This window comes from Colossoma macropomum, unplaced genomic scaffold (assembly GCF_904425465.1).
Source record: "Colossoma macropomum unplaced genomic scaffold, Colossoma_macropomum, whole genome shotgun sequence".
NCBI lineage: Eukaryota > Metazoa > Chordata > Actinopteri > Characiformes > Serrasalmidae > Colossoma > Colossoma macropomum.
This window is the reverse complement of record NW_023494785.1, coordinates 40487158-40499345: the sequence shown is the minus strand read 5'-3', so window position 1 is coordinate 40499345 and position 12188 is coordinate 40487158. Positions and strand designations below refer to the sequence as shown.

General features: G+C 40.7%; 1 protein-coding gene across 2 annotated transcripts in view; it reads right to left on the bottom strand.

Annotated features, from left to right (window-relative positions):
* The window catches only part of si:ch73-22o12.1 (nectin-2), a 112121-nt gene that overhangs the window by 43021 nt on the left and 56912 nt on the right, over window positions 1-12188 (bottom strand). Inside the window, exon 7 of one of the 2 annotated variants that reach the window (XM_036594816.1) lies at window positions 3488-11389. The exons of the other annotated variant lie outside the window; for it this stretch is intronic. Within the exon in view, the coding sequence (XP_036450709.1) occupies window positions 10842-11389 (548 nt within the window). The 3' untranslated portion in view covers window positions 3488-10841. Of the gene's footprint in view, window positions 1-3487; window positions 11390-12188 lie in introns of those variants that run through there. 2 annotated transcript variants of the gene reach the window in all.

The window sequence follows — 12188 nt, the reverse complement described above, 5'->3', positions numbered from 1 at the left end:
CCAGCCACACTAAAACAAAACAACAGATCCACATTCCTCTCAGCACTGAGTACGTATGGGCACTCAAGGTGAAGCTAAAGCTGCACTCGAGCTGCATTCGCCTTCAACAGAGGAGTATGTAAGGGTGACGCTATCATGATTGGATAGAAGAAGCATTCATGAATGCTGGGTTGGTACTTTGCGAAAACTCCAACAGTTTCAGAACAATGAGCCTCATTCAACAAACGTTCTTAAGAAGAAATTTCTTAAAACCCACTTATGCAGTTTAAATGAGGAAACATTCACCAATGTTTTCTTATTTGGGGTTTGTTCTTAGGTAAGAACAGAATCTACACACACTCAAGAGCACAAAGGTCCAAACAATTCTGCAGTTTAGGAACGCGTCATGTATCCGACGTAGGGACTTTCTCAAGAACAAATTTGAGAAAAAACTTCGGAAGATAGTAGTGAATGAGGCCCAATGTTCCTCAACGCACAACTGCAAAGAATTAAGGGATTCCACCATCTACAGTCCATAACATTGTTTAAAAGTTCCGAAAATCTGGAGAAATCTCTAAATACTGACATGCTTCTGAAATAAACAACCATATGAGCTTGGGAATACTTCGGAAAACTTCAGTAAACACAGGTCGAAGCTGCATCTACAAATGAAAGTGAAGACTCTACTATGCAAAGCAGAAGCCATAAATCAACAACATCCAGAAACACCACCGACTTCTCTGGGCTGAGGCTCATGTGAGATGGACTGAGGCTCATGTGAGATGGACTGACACTAAGTGGAAATGTGTGCTGTGGTCTGATAAGTTCACCTTTCAAACTGTTTTTGGAAATAATGGAAGTTGTGTTCTGCAGGCCAAAGTGGAAAATGACCATCCCGATTGTTACCAGCGTAAAGTTCAAAAACAAGTTTTTTTCTGTTGTGGAATGGGGGTTGTCATAGTGGGTCAGTGAAGGCACCATTAACTCTGAGGGGTAGATAAGCATTTTATGGCAACATATGCCATATTTTTTTTGAAGGTAGAGTAGATGTGTCCTTTGCTACCTACATTTCCTATAATCCCCGCACTGGCACTGGGAAAAGTGAGAAATTTGTGATTGTGATTTTATTTTTGGCATAAAATTGTTAGCGTACCTTTCATCTTACTGTAAATAAAAACTATTTTTAAAACAAAATATCTGCATTTTGCTGTGTAAACATGTTTGTACAGTGGCTGTTAAAATAACATTATTTTTAATATAATTGAATTACAGCCTATTTTAATAGAATTGAATCATAGTTCCTTTTACTTCGGTTTATTTCTAATATTTACTTCTAAGCATCCAACTATTGCATTTTTAAATGACTATAGCAGGGGGGCAAGCCAGTTTTTCACATCTCAGCTTTAGCTGGTTGTCCAAGCTAATCGCATTCTTCTTTTAGTATTTTATTTCATTTGAATATTTTTGTTTATTATGTTAGCTAATTTAGCTTATGTAAGAACTTGTCTGCTGCAACCTAGCTTACATTAACTAAATTAGCAAACATATAATAAAGACCAGCCATACCTCCCTGCTAGAAAAACATCATCACAGACCAGCATAGCTGGTGTGCTTTGAATTAAACTAGCATGGAATTCATGTTGGTCTGTGCTGTTTTCAGCAGGAATTGTATTAAAATAAAATACAATACTAAAAGAACAGTATCTTAGCACAGCTTAATTAAGCTAGCTGTCCAAATTGCCCTAATCTTAGCTAAACAACTCTGTCTTCTTTTAGTATTTTATTTCATATGAGAACAAGTAGCTCTTCAGCATTTGTTTGCTAACTTGGCTAACGCAAGCTAAACGATCTACTCGGTTGCAAGCTAAGCTAATATTCAAGGTAAGCTAATGCTTTGATTTTTTTGAGTGCATTTGTTTTGCTATCTGTGAGGCAAATGTTTATGTAAATTATCACATTTTATTTAACCTCTTATTGGAGGGTATATTTTGGTTTGTCCATCTGAATGTACATGACCAAATCGTAAGGCAAATTATTCAGTAACTGCATGAAATAAATGTAAGTTTTTATTTTTTTTGTAAAAGCTCCCCTTAAATTAACAGAACATGTGTTGTATGATCACACATATTGCCATATGCTTACAATTTACTGCTGAAAGCCAAAAATCTTAGACGCTCTTTGTATTTTTTATAAAAATAATTTTTACAGAGCAGATCACTGAAGAGACGCCATCTGTTTATAGTTTATAGCCCAGATTTGTGGAAAAAAGGGTCGACTTTCAGTAGAAAAAAAAAATCTGAGTTCAGCTTCTTTTATTATAAGGGTTTAAAATTATATCACCCATCTATTTGACTGGAAAGAAGACAGTTACAGCTCTCATACGACCCCCACCTTTAGAATGTAGCTTATGAAATATGAAAGTTATGAAGAATATGACAAAGTGCGCTTTGGAACCACCGGTGGTCTCAAGGAGTTGAAAAGGTTAAAAAGTTCATTATGCTGGCCTTTTTAAACGTATGTTTTTTCCTGGGAAGAAAGACGCCAAGGGTTAACGCTAACATAGATAAATGCTAACAGCTAGCAGTGAGCTGTGGGTGTCTTAGTGATGCCGTAACGTAGCGCTATGCACTTTGGTTGCGGGTCCTTTCATAACAATGTTCCCTTATAAGTCCAATGACCAAAAAGACAGCATATGCAGCACATTCACTTTCAATTACTGTTAGCAACGTTAGCCTTTATGCCTGGATTATTCCTTTAATAGTAGCCTAGTAGAAAGTGGCCTTCAGTTTCAGACACAGTCGTTTTTGTTTACAGGCTTTATAAGGGGCCTAAATCTGTCTTTGTTTTATGATACAGTGTTCTAAAAGTACTGATAACATCCATTATTTACTCAGAAAAGCACATTGCGATGGAATTAATCACAATAACAAGATAAAACAGTCATATTTCCAAGATTAAACAGGCTGTACAACCAAGGTTTTTAGGTTGTAGCACTGGTGCTAGCAAGGTAAACAATTCAATCAATTTCCTTCAGCAAAGGAAATCAGCATTTTAGACAGGCTAATGCTGACAAACACTGTTCTGTTTATAAATAGAACCGTCAGATATGCAGGGAAGAACCGCAAACGCACAAGTACATTAATATTTATCTTTGTTCAGAATATTTTTAGGTGCAAGTGCAAGCAAAGTGTCACACTGTACAGCCACGATCTCTAGAAGACCTAAAGGACTATTAGCATGTCGCTAACTGATAACGATGAGGCTCCAATCTGAAGGAACAAAGCAAACTGTTTATATACGTGTCTGTCTTTGAAAGGGTTTCGTCTCAAATGGCCCATTTAGAAGCATTAGCAGTCCCAGACAGCTGTATCTGGGTTACCCGTGACAGGTGATAACGCGGTTCCCATCAAAATCACACAGTTCCTGCTTTCACAGCCCGTTTTGAGAATTCGAGAAAGCTGCTGAAGGGAGAAAATGAGCTGCAGAGCAACGAGGCGGCACATCGAGGTCGTTTTTAAAATTCTGAAAGACTTTAATTACAAACCAAATAATAATAATAATAAAAAAAACAATATTACACAGACACCAAAATGAACCCTAAAAAAACGACTAAAATGCAACAGTGATGGTGAAGTTGGTGTCAGAAGTTCACAGCAGAAACACATGAGATATACAGGCAACGATAAAGCACTCAAATTCAAAAAGCTGAAAAAGCAAAAAAAGCACTAATCAAGCACTGACAAGATGATAAAAAAAATTAAAAATTAAGTTCAATTCAAAGAACGAGAGAAAAAAAAAAGTCCTTCATGCTTCCGTGTTTGTAAGATACATACATAATATATATACACAAAAATGTGACATCAATTGTTCAGCCTTATTTTTCTTAATCACATGTTTATATGTATATATTTATACTATGTACAGAGAGACTCGTTCGGTCAAGTGACACTTAAGGCCTCGATTCAAATCACACATCAGGCCGACGGAACAATGTGACGAACATGATCCGCTGTTCCGTAAAGCAGGATTTCTCGATGAAGTCGGAATGTCGGAAAGAAGGAATGTCCTTTAACAACATCCTTCTCCTACTGGACAATGCCTCACTTTTGACTCTTCACAAGAAATAGCTGGACCAAACATGCTAATCAGGCTAACAGTGAGTAGAAGCTAGCAATGCATAAAGCTAATAAATGGCTGTTCGTTTTCATTTATTGTTAGCAACGTTAGCCTTTATGACTGGATTATTCCTTTAACAGTAGCCTAGAAGTCAGCAGTTAGCTTGATGATGCTCAGTAGTGGCTCTTCTTTTTTCCATTACTGTTAGCAACATTAGCCTTTGTGACTGAATTCTTCCTTATCCTGTCATCAATTAGCATGACTGCATTTGTATGAAGCTAAGTGTTGGCTGTTGGTTTTCATTTACTGTTAGCAACATTAGCCTTTTTCAGCTGAGCACTTCCTTAATAGTAGCCTAGCGGCTGGGAACTAGCACAATTTCATTAGCATATGATTTGGCTACTCATTTTCATTCACTGTTAGCAACATTAGCCTTTTTGACTGAACTTTTGGTTAATGGTCAGAAATTAAAACAGTGTCATTTGCACAACACTAAGTTTTGGATGTTTGTTTTCAGTTGTTTTTAGCCACATTAGCCTTTTTGACTGAACACTTCCTTGACAGTAGCCTAGTGGCTGGGAATTAGCACAATTTCGTTAGCATAAGAGTTGGCTACTCAATTTCATTTACTGTTAGCAACATTAGCCTTTTTGACTGAACTAGTCTTTAATTGCAGCCTAGTGTCCAGAAATTAGAACCATGTCATCTGCACAATGCTAAGTTTTGGCTGTTTGTTTTTATTCATTATTAGCAACCATGATAGCAAGAGGACAGTGGACCGCCGTTAGCAGAGCTGGTGGTTCACTGACGTTTTGCGCTTGTATGCAGGACAGTAATCTGGGTGGTCCGAGGGTGGACCAGCAGTGGCAAACAGTCAGTGGGGTGTTGACCTTATCAAGCCAGCGGACCGATATGTGCTCGCTGTCTGGGAACGTTAGCCATTTTGATTTAACTCCTTTAACAGTCTCCTTTGAGAACTTGGCCTGATGTTATTCACATAATGCTAATTGTTTTATTTACTGTTAGCAACATCCATCTTTTTAAACTGAACACTTCCTTTAATAGTAGCCTGGTCGCCAGGTATTATCATGGTCTCACTTGTATAACGTTTAATTGGTGGCTGTTCGTTTCATTTATGCTTAGCAACATTAGCCTTTGTGACTGACCTGCGCCTTTCACATATAATTCATTTAATTCATAATTTCCTTTAGCATAGCATCAGAGTTGGCTACTTGTTTTCATTGATTTACTTTGTTTTCATCCATTAAGAAGGCTAATTGTTAGCCTAGTGGCCAGCAATCAGCATTATGTCATTTGCTAAGGCAACATATTCCCTAAACGATCCAGCCAACAGGAAAACACAGCTTTATGAATCAAGAGAAAGCTTTGAGAACGAACGTGGAGAAAATCCAAACGAAGAGGTTACAGCGCTTCCTTAATATTCTCAGACTGTCCCGTCCTTCACAAGGTCAGCGTGTTCCAGCTAATGAGCGGTGGAAGGACCGCTTTAGCCCCAGAGCGCTAATTCCCGTCTGACTGAGCTTCCAGTCAGGAATCAAACTGGGTTACACTGAAAACCAAAAATCTAAACGTACACTTTTCCCTCTTACTCCAGCTGCAGCTAATCAGTCGAGATGGTCTGCTTCTGTAGTTTTGTTCTGGAGCTACAAGGCTAATGTAGCTAAGTAATGAAAGCTTATAGCCACTTGTTAGCACTGAGCAAAGTGCATTCCTGAATCACCACAGATTCGCCTCAAACTGTGTCGAGTTATTAATAGACTTGCTTGTGTGGTTTCTGACACTGTATGACATAAAAATGGACATAATTACATCAAAAAGTACATTAGAGTAGCTAAGAACTGTAGTAGCAAGTCTGAATTATTGTACATGTGTACTGATGATGCTTTTTCAAAGCTAAAGTGGAAATGGTGTCTGTTCTAGGAACTGATTTGTGCTACATGGTGCCACACGAATAGAAAATGTTGCTGAGGTGCAACCTGAAAAACTACATTACCCAGCATGCCTCGCTGTGGCTGAAGACTGTGGAGAAGGATGTTCTTATAGATTCAAGGACAGCCAGTGTGACAAACGATGATTTACAGGAGCATGTTTGTGTGTGTGTGTGTGTGTGTTTGTGTGTGTGTGTTGGCCAGCTTAAATGTGTGTGAGAGACGCTGTGTGTGTGTGTGAGAGAGACGCTCGAAGGATGGAGGAATAACTCACTGCCCTCGAGTCAGACACCATTTAACACGCTGACTCATGCACACACACAGTAAGGTGGATGCGGCCCTATCTGTGACTGTATGTAGGCCTACTTAGGTTTAATGGGAGACTCCACCAGTTTTTCAACATTTCTGCATAATTAAGTGGTTAAGGCGTAAACAGAGTCATTCAGAGAGGTTTGGTGAAATGCTCTGAACTGGAGAAGCTTGCTGAGTCAGAACTGTTCACAGTGGTGGTTATAGAAACCAGACGTCCACCTCTAAAAGCCCCCTCAAGTCATTACACCGCTGATGCCTGAGATACTGTTGTACAGTAGTTTTGATAAAGTTTTGGCCTAAAACGCATTTGTAAAAGAAGACATGCAGGCCTAACACTCACAGATAAAGATGCCAAAAAGAGTTCTTCACACAGTGCCACAGCAGAACCACTTCTGATTCCCTAAAGAACCCTTCAGTGGACGTAAAGCACAGAATTACAGCGTTTTTGTAAATGAGAGCGAGTGAAGGAACTTCTTAAAGTTTTAAAGAAGCACCACATGAAAAGTATGTGAAAGTTCTTCAAACCCTTGAAAGGTTCTTCACAATCAAAAAGCGGTTCTCTAGGAAAAGAAAAGCTCTTTGAACAACGCCACAGAACCACTTTAGGGCTCTCAAAGAACCATTTCTGTAAATGGGATTTGTGAGTGTGAAGAATCTTTAAAGAACCACCATAAAAGAATGGCTCTCGCAAGAACCCTTAAAGTTAACCCTTAACCTTTAAAAGGTTCTACACAGTCAAAAAATGGTTCTTTAGGAAATCTAAAGCACTTTGAACAATGCCACAGAAGAACCACTTTTGGGTTCCTAAAGAAACATTTCTGTAAATGAGATTTGTGAGTGTGAAGAACCTTTTTAAAGTTTAAAGAACCCCCAAAAAAGTAATGGCTCTAGCAAGAACCATTAAAGTTAACCCTTAACCTTTAAAGGTTCTTCATAGCCAAACATCTCACAAAAACGGTTCTTTAGAAAAACAGAAATGGTTCTTTTTTCATATTTGCCGCTAATTAACCATCATCAACATTACGTGTCGGTTCTCTGGTGGTTTTGGACGGTAAATAAAATGGCTATATTTGTGTTGTAGTCATGGCGACCCCTGGTTCCTATCACCACCACTGTAAAGAAATCTGAGTCTCTACAATCAACCATTTCACATTAAACCACTGACTGACCTTGTTTATCCCTCAAACTCTGAATTATGTGGAAATTCCCCTTTAAAACGACTACAGTGCTACTACATCTTGGAGAAACAGTTCGACTTGTGCAATGGATTGTGGGTTTTGAAGTCCATGTGATTCACTTATCCTAAACCAGCTCACTTCTTGGTTTCACGTGACAGATTTTGTGGGCAATTGCAACTACATTCCATGATCAGCCCATCTAACTTCTTATTTACAATATACAGAAGTATAGACATTTATCACAGGATCATTTTTTCATGTAAGAAAAATAAAATGTGTACATATATTGCATACAGACACCTCACACCAAAAATATATATATATATATATTTATATATGTATATACACATACATACGATCTCGCTCTCTCGGTCTTTCTCTTGCTCAGAGAACAGTTCTATCAAGCTTCCACCCTCAACCATGTGATAAATGTGTGTGTGTGTGTGTGTGTGTGTGTGTGTTGGGGGGTGCAGAGAATGAACAGATATAAAACTAAACGTGTAAAAGAATGGATATATTTAACTGTGCAGCCATGACAACCATCTGCGATGCATGTTTATAAATACGGACTAGACTCATTAGCCATGTCAGATTAGTGATAATGTGCCATTTCAATGCAGTGATTACCATCATTTTCTATACTTCGGCGTTTTTCAACCTAATCTTCATTTGCGTACGTGCAGCATATGGCTGATCACCACAGACCATAATTTAGACGCATAAAAACAAAGAACAGAAAACCCAGTTCACTTAAAACAGACATAATTGAAGCTAATGGGCAGATGCTACAGCAACTGCCCATTGGCTTCCATTGTAAGTACATCTTAAGTCAACGGTTTTTCTGTTCTAGTAAGTTCATGGGAATTTTTGTGTGTGGTAATTAACCATATGGTACCGATACAGCAAATACAAGACGACACTGAAAAACGCTGCACTGTTCCTTTAAGAAGGAACGTCCACATGTCCAGTACATACAGCCTTCGGCCTTCACTACAATGGGGTTTATCCCTAGCTGAACTATGGTTGCTACCACTGAGAAGTACCACCCTGGAACGAATAAATAAGTAAGATTTGATCATCAAATGTGCATAAACGACCCCCTCCAGCACAACGTATACATCAATTTTCTCCTTCTTGTTTATTGAATGTCAAATAATAAATTCATGAGGACCTCCAGGGCAGAATAGCTGTAACTGCAAGAGATAATAGGGATTGAAATAAAAGCTAATACGCAAACAGTTGGCGTCAATCAGTTCATGCATCCATTCATCCATTAACTCAGGGGTGAACTCTGAAATAAGCCAAATACGGTGCGATTCGCTGGTCGTGATTCAACACAAACGGAATGATTCACTAGCGAATCACTAAAAAATGCAAACCAATCGGGACTAATTAAAAGAGCGCGCGAGATCTGACACCGCGATAAGGGTTAACGACGGGAAATGAGGTCATCAAGGCACGGCCAGTCGAGCGCAAATCATTTACAGATGGAGAAGACAGATTCCAAAATGATTCACTGATTCGCTGACTCACTGCATGCTTTAGAGGGGCGATTACGACGGTGATATTGTGACACTGTGATTATTAAACGCAGTAAGATTGAATTATAGGCACTACGTAACTCTGAAGTGTTATGACGGTGATTCACAAGCAAAATACTGCTGATAGTGGTCAGTGCATTCAAAGCAGAGTGAAAGTTGTTCTATTAAGCTGAAAGGTCAATGGATTTAAAGGGGTACTCCAACGTTTTTTGACCCCATCTCCATCTGCTGCAGCTGTAGCATACAGTCCATTACCACCACCAATAATTTAGACGCATTTCCCCAAACTTAGCAAACACCATTCAAAACTCACTCATAATTTAAGTCAGGTGCTTCAGCAAATGCACATTGACTTCCAAATGGAGCGGGTAAGTCTGATTTCCAACACTGCCCACTGGCTTCTATTCTAAGTCTGTTTTCAGTAACTGTCCACTGACTTCCATTTTAAGTCTGATTTCCAACACTGCCCATTGGCTGCCATTGCAAGCGATTTCCTAAACTGCCCATTGGCTTCTGTTTTAAGTCTGTTTTCTGCAACTGTCCATTGGCTTCCATTTTAATTCTCTCAGCAACTGCCCTTAGTCTTTCGGTGTTGGCAGGAATGCACCGATATGGGAGTTGTGGGTTGATGCCAATATCTGATATTTTTGTTTATATATCTGCCAATGCCGACACATGCATATTTATAAAATGAAGAAAGCGAAACTACCTGGATTAGCATTGCAGAAAATATATCATTTATTTCTATAGGCTTATCAATACAGTGAAATTAGTAAAATGCAGATATTCTCGTGCAGTTATTGCAGTCCAGCAATGAATATGCCATCAGCGTGTGCCCCTAATTAGAAGTGAGCTCAGGTTTTGTGCCTTTTTGTTAAATTCAGGGAAATTGTGGCCGGTGGTAATCAACTGCATGCTATAGATACAGCAATTAAAGATTAGGTTTAAAAAAAAAAAGAAAAAAGAAAATGATGCCCACCCTATGCCACATATGCAGCACATTCACACGGCAGCCTTCATTATAATGGGGTTTGTCGTAACTTAGCATAGCAATTTAGCAAAAGTGCATTCAAAGCACTCTAATTTGCTGAATGGTGCTGCCATTGAAAATGCACTGGCTTCACATAATACAACAAACTGCAGCGGCTGAGATCAAGATTATTATGTGTGCAATTAACTGGTTGGCTAACAGCACCAAATCTAGACCTCAGCTCACAGCGAGTGGATACTGAGAGCAAGAGAAAGCGAGGGAAAGGAGAACGACGAAAGAGTGCAAGTTCTGATGAAACGCGCTCTCACCACTGGAGGAAATAAACGAATGAAAACAAATGGAGCAAACCCTGATTACGTTACACCACAGCACAGTGTGGACGCAAACACAGCCTTCGTTGTCAACGTACGTGTTACATATGATGCTGTGTGCACATTTAAAGTCTGCTCTCAGAAATCGTCTCCATGACGACCATCGCTGTAAATAGGAAGTACAGTGTTAAGCCACAGATCGCTTCTTTTATTTCCAGTCTCCGCTCTCCATCCACTCCCTCCATCCTGTGACCGTCCTTTATCCAAATAAAGTAATGAGTCCATCCATCTATCCATCCATCCAGGCTTTAATTCTGTCTCATATTTGTTTAAGAAATAAAAGCAATGAATAAATCTTAAAAGAAGGAAAGAAAAAAAAAAAATAATCCTTTGGAAGTTGGTCCACTCGTCCTTCTCTCCACCCATCTTATCTAGCTCTCCTTCTCTCCCTCTTTCCTCCCGCCTCACACGTAGACGGCAGTCCGCGAGATGACGGATCCGTCCCTCTGCGACTCCATGTCGTCGTCTAGGTAACCGCCGTCCATGTCCTGGTTGTGTGGGCGGAGCTGCAGGATGGCTCCGCCTGCCGTGAAGTGATCGTACCTTTCGTCCTCTTCCTCCAGCTCGTCGAACTTTCTGCGCTCCGCCTCATCCAACTCCCTGCTCAGCAGGATGTCCTGGGCGGTGGGCGTGGTCTCCAGCAGGGCGCATGGGTGCATGCTGTGATTGGCCGCCTTCTCCGAAAGCACCGGCTCCCCTCGGTAGATGGGCGTGTTGTTGTTGCCGTTGTTGCCGTTGGTGCCGTTCTTGTTGCTGCCGGAGCCGAAGAGGCGGGCCACCGAGTCGTAGGGCTCCGCCTTCGCCTTGCCGTTGCCGCGGTAACCCTGCTGTTGCCGGCGGTTGCGGGACACCAGGACGAAGATGAGCGCGCCAAACAATAGGAGGGCGAGGAGGACGCCGATGATGGCGCCTGCGACTACGCCAGCGTTGGTTTGGCTGGCAACATGGGCTTCTACGAAGAGGGGGAGGGGGGGGAAGAGAGGAGGAAAAGGGGGGGAAGAGTGAAGGAGGAAGTGTAGGAAGGAGGGGAGGAAGAGAGAGATTTCCAGACCTTTAATTTCATTTTCTCACAATGCAGAGGTGTAAAAATGCATCGTGTTGTAGCGTTTTTGAAGGTGGTGATTCGATTGCATGGATGGGAGGGGCTAAACTACTGTAGGGAGAATAGGTGGGTGTATGTAAATGTGTTGGTGTTTGTGACATCACTAATACAGTTTTTCAGGATATGGGCCCTTTAATAGCATAACAAACAGCTCTAAAAATGGCACAATGAATTTGATTCAATCACGATTCACTAAATCTTTCAGGAAAGAATCAAAACTGAATCTAATCACTGAGAGGTCAGACATTTACAGCCCTGCTGCAGAGCCATGTGACCGTGAGAGTGTGTGTGTGTGTGTGTGTGTGTGTGTGTGTACGTGTGTGTGTGTGTGTGTGTGTGTGTGTGTGTGTGTGTGCACGCACGTGTGTGTGACATTTCTCCTCAGCACCTCCTCAGGGAGAATTGTTCTCTGTAAGGCCAGTTTGTTGCATTCACACTTTAAAACCACCAAACCAAGACGGGAGGGGGAAAAAATGGCACAGCAACACAGCAGAGGAAAGAGCGGGTGGACGAATGGGATGGACAAATGGATAAATGGACGGATGGATGGATGGAGGGGAGGACAGGCTGATGGATGGACAGAGGGTAGAGAAAAAGAGGCTGTGATTGACAATGTGAGACAGCAGACAGACGAGTCAGCCTCCTAGCT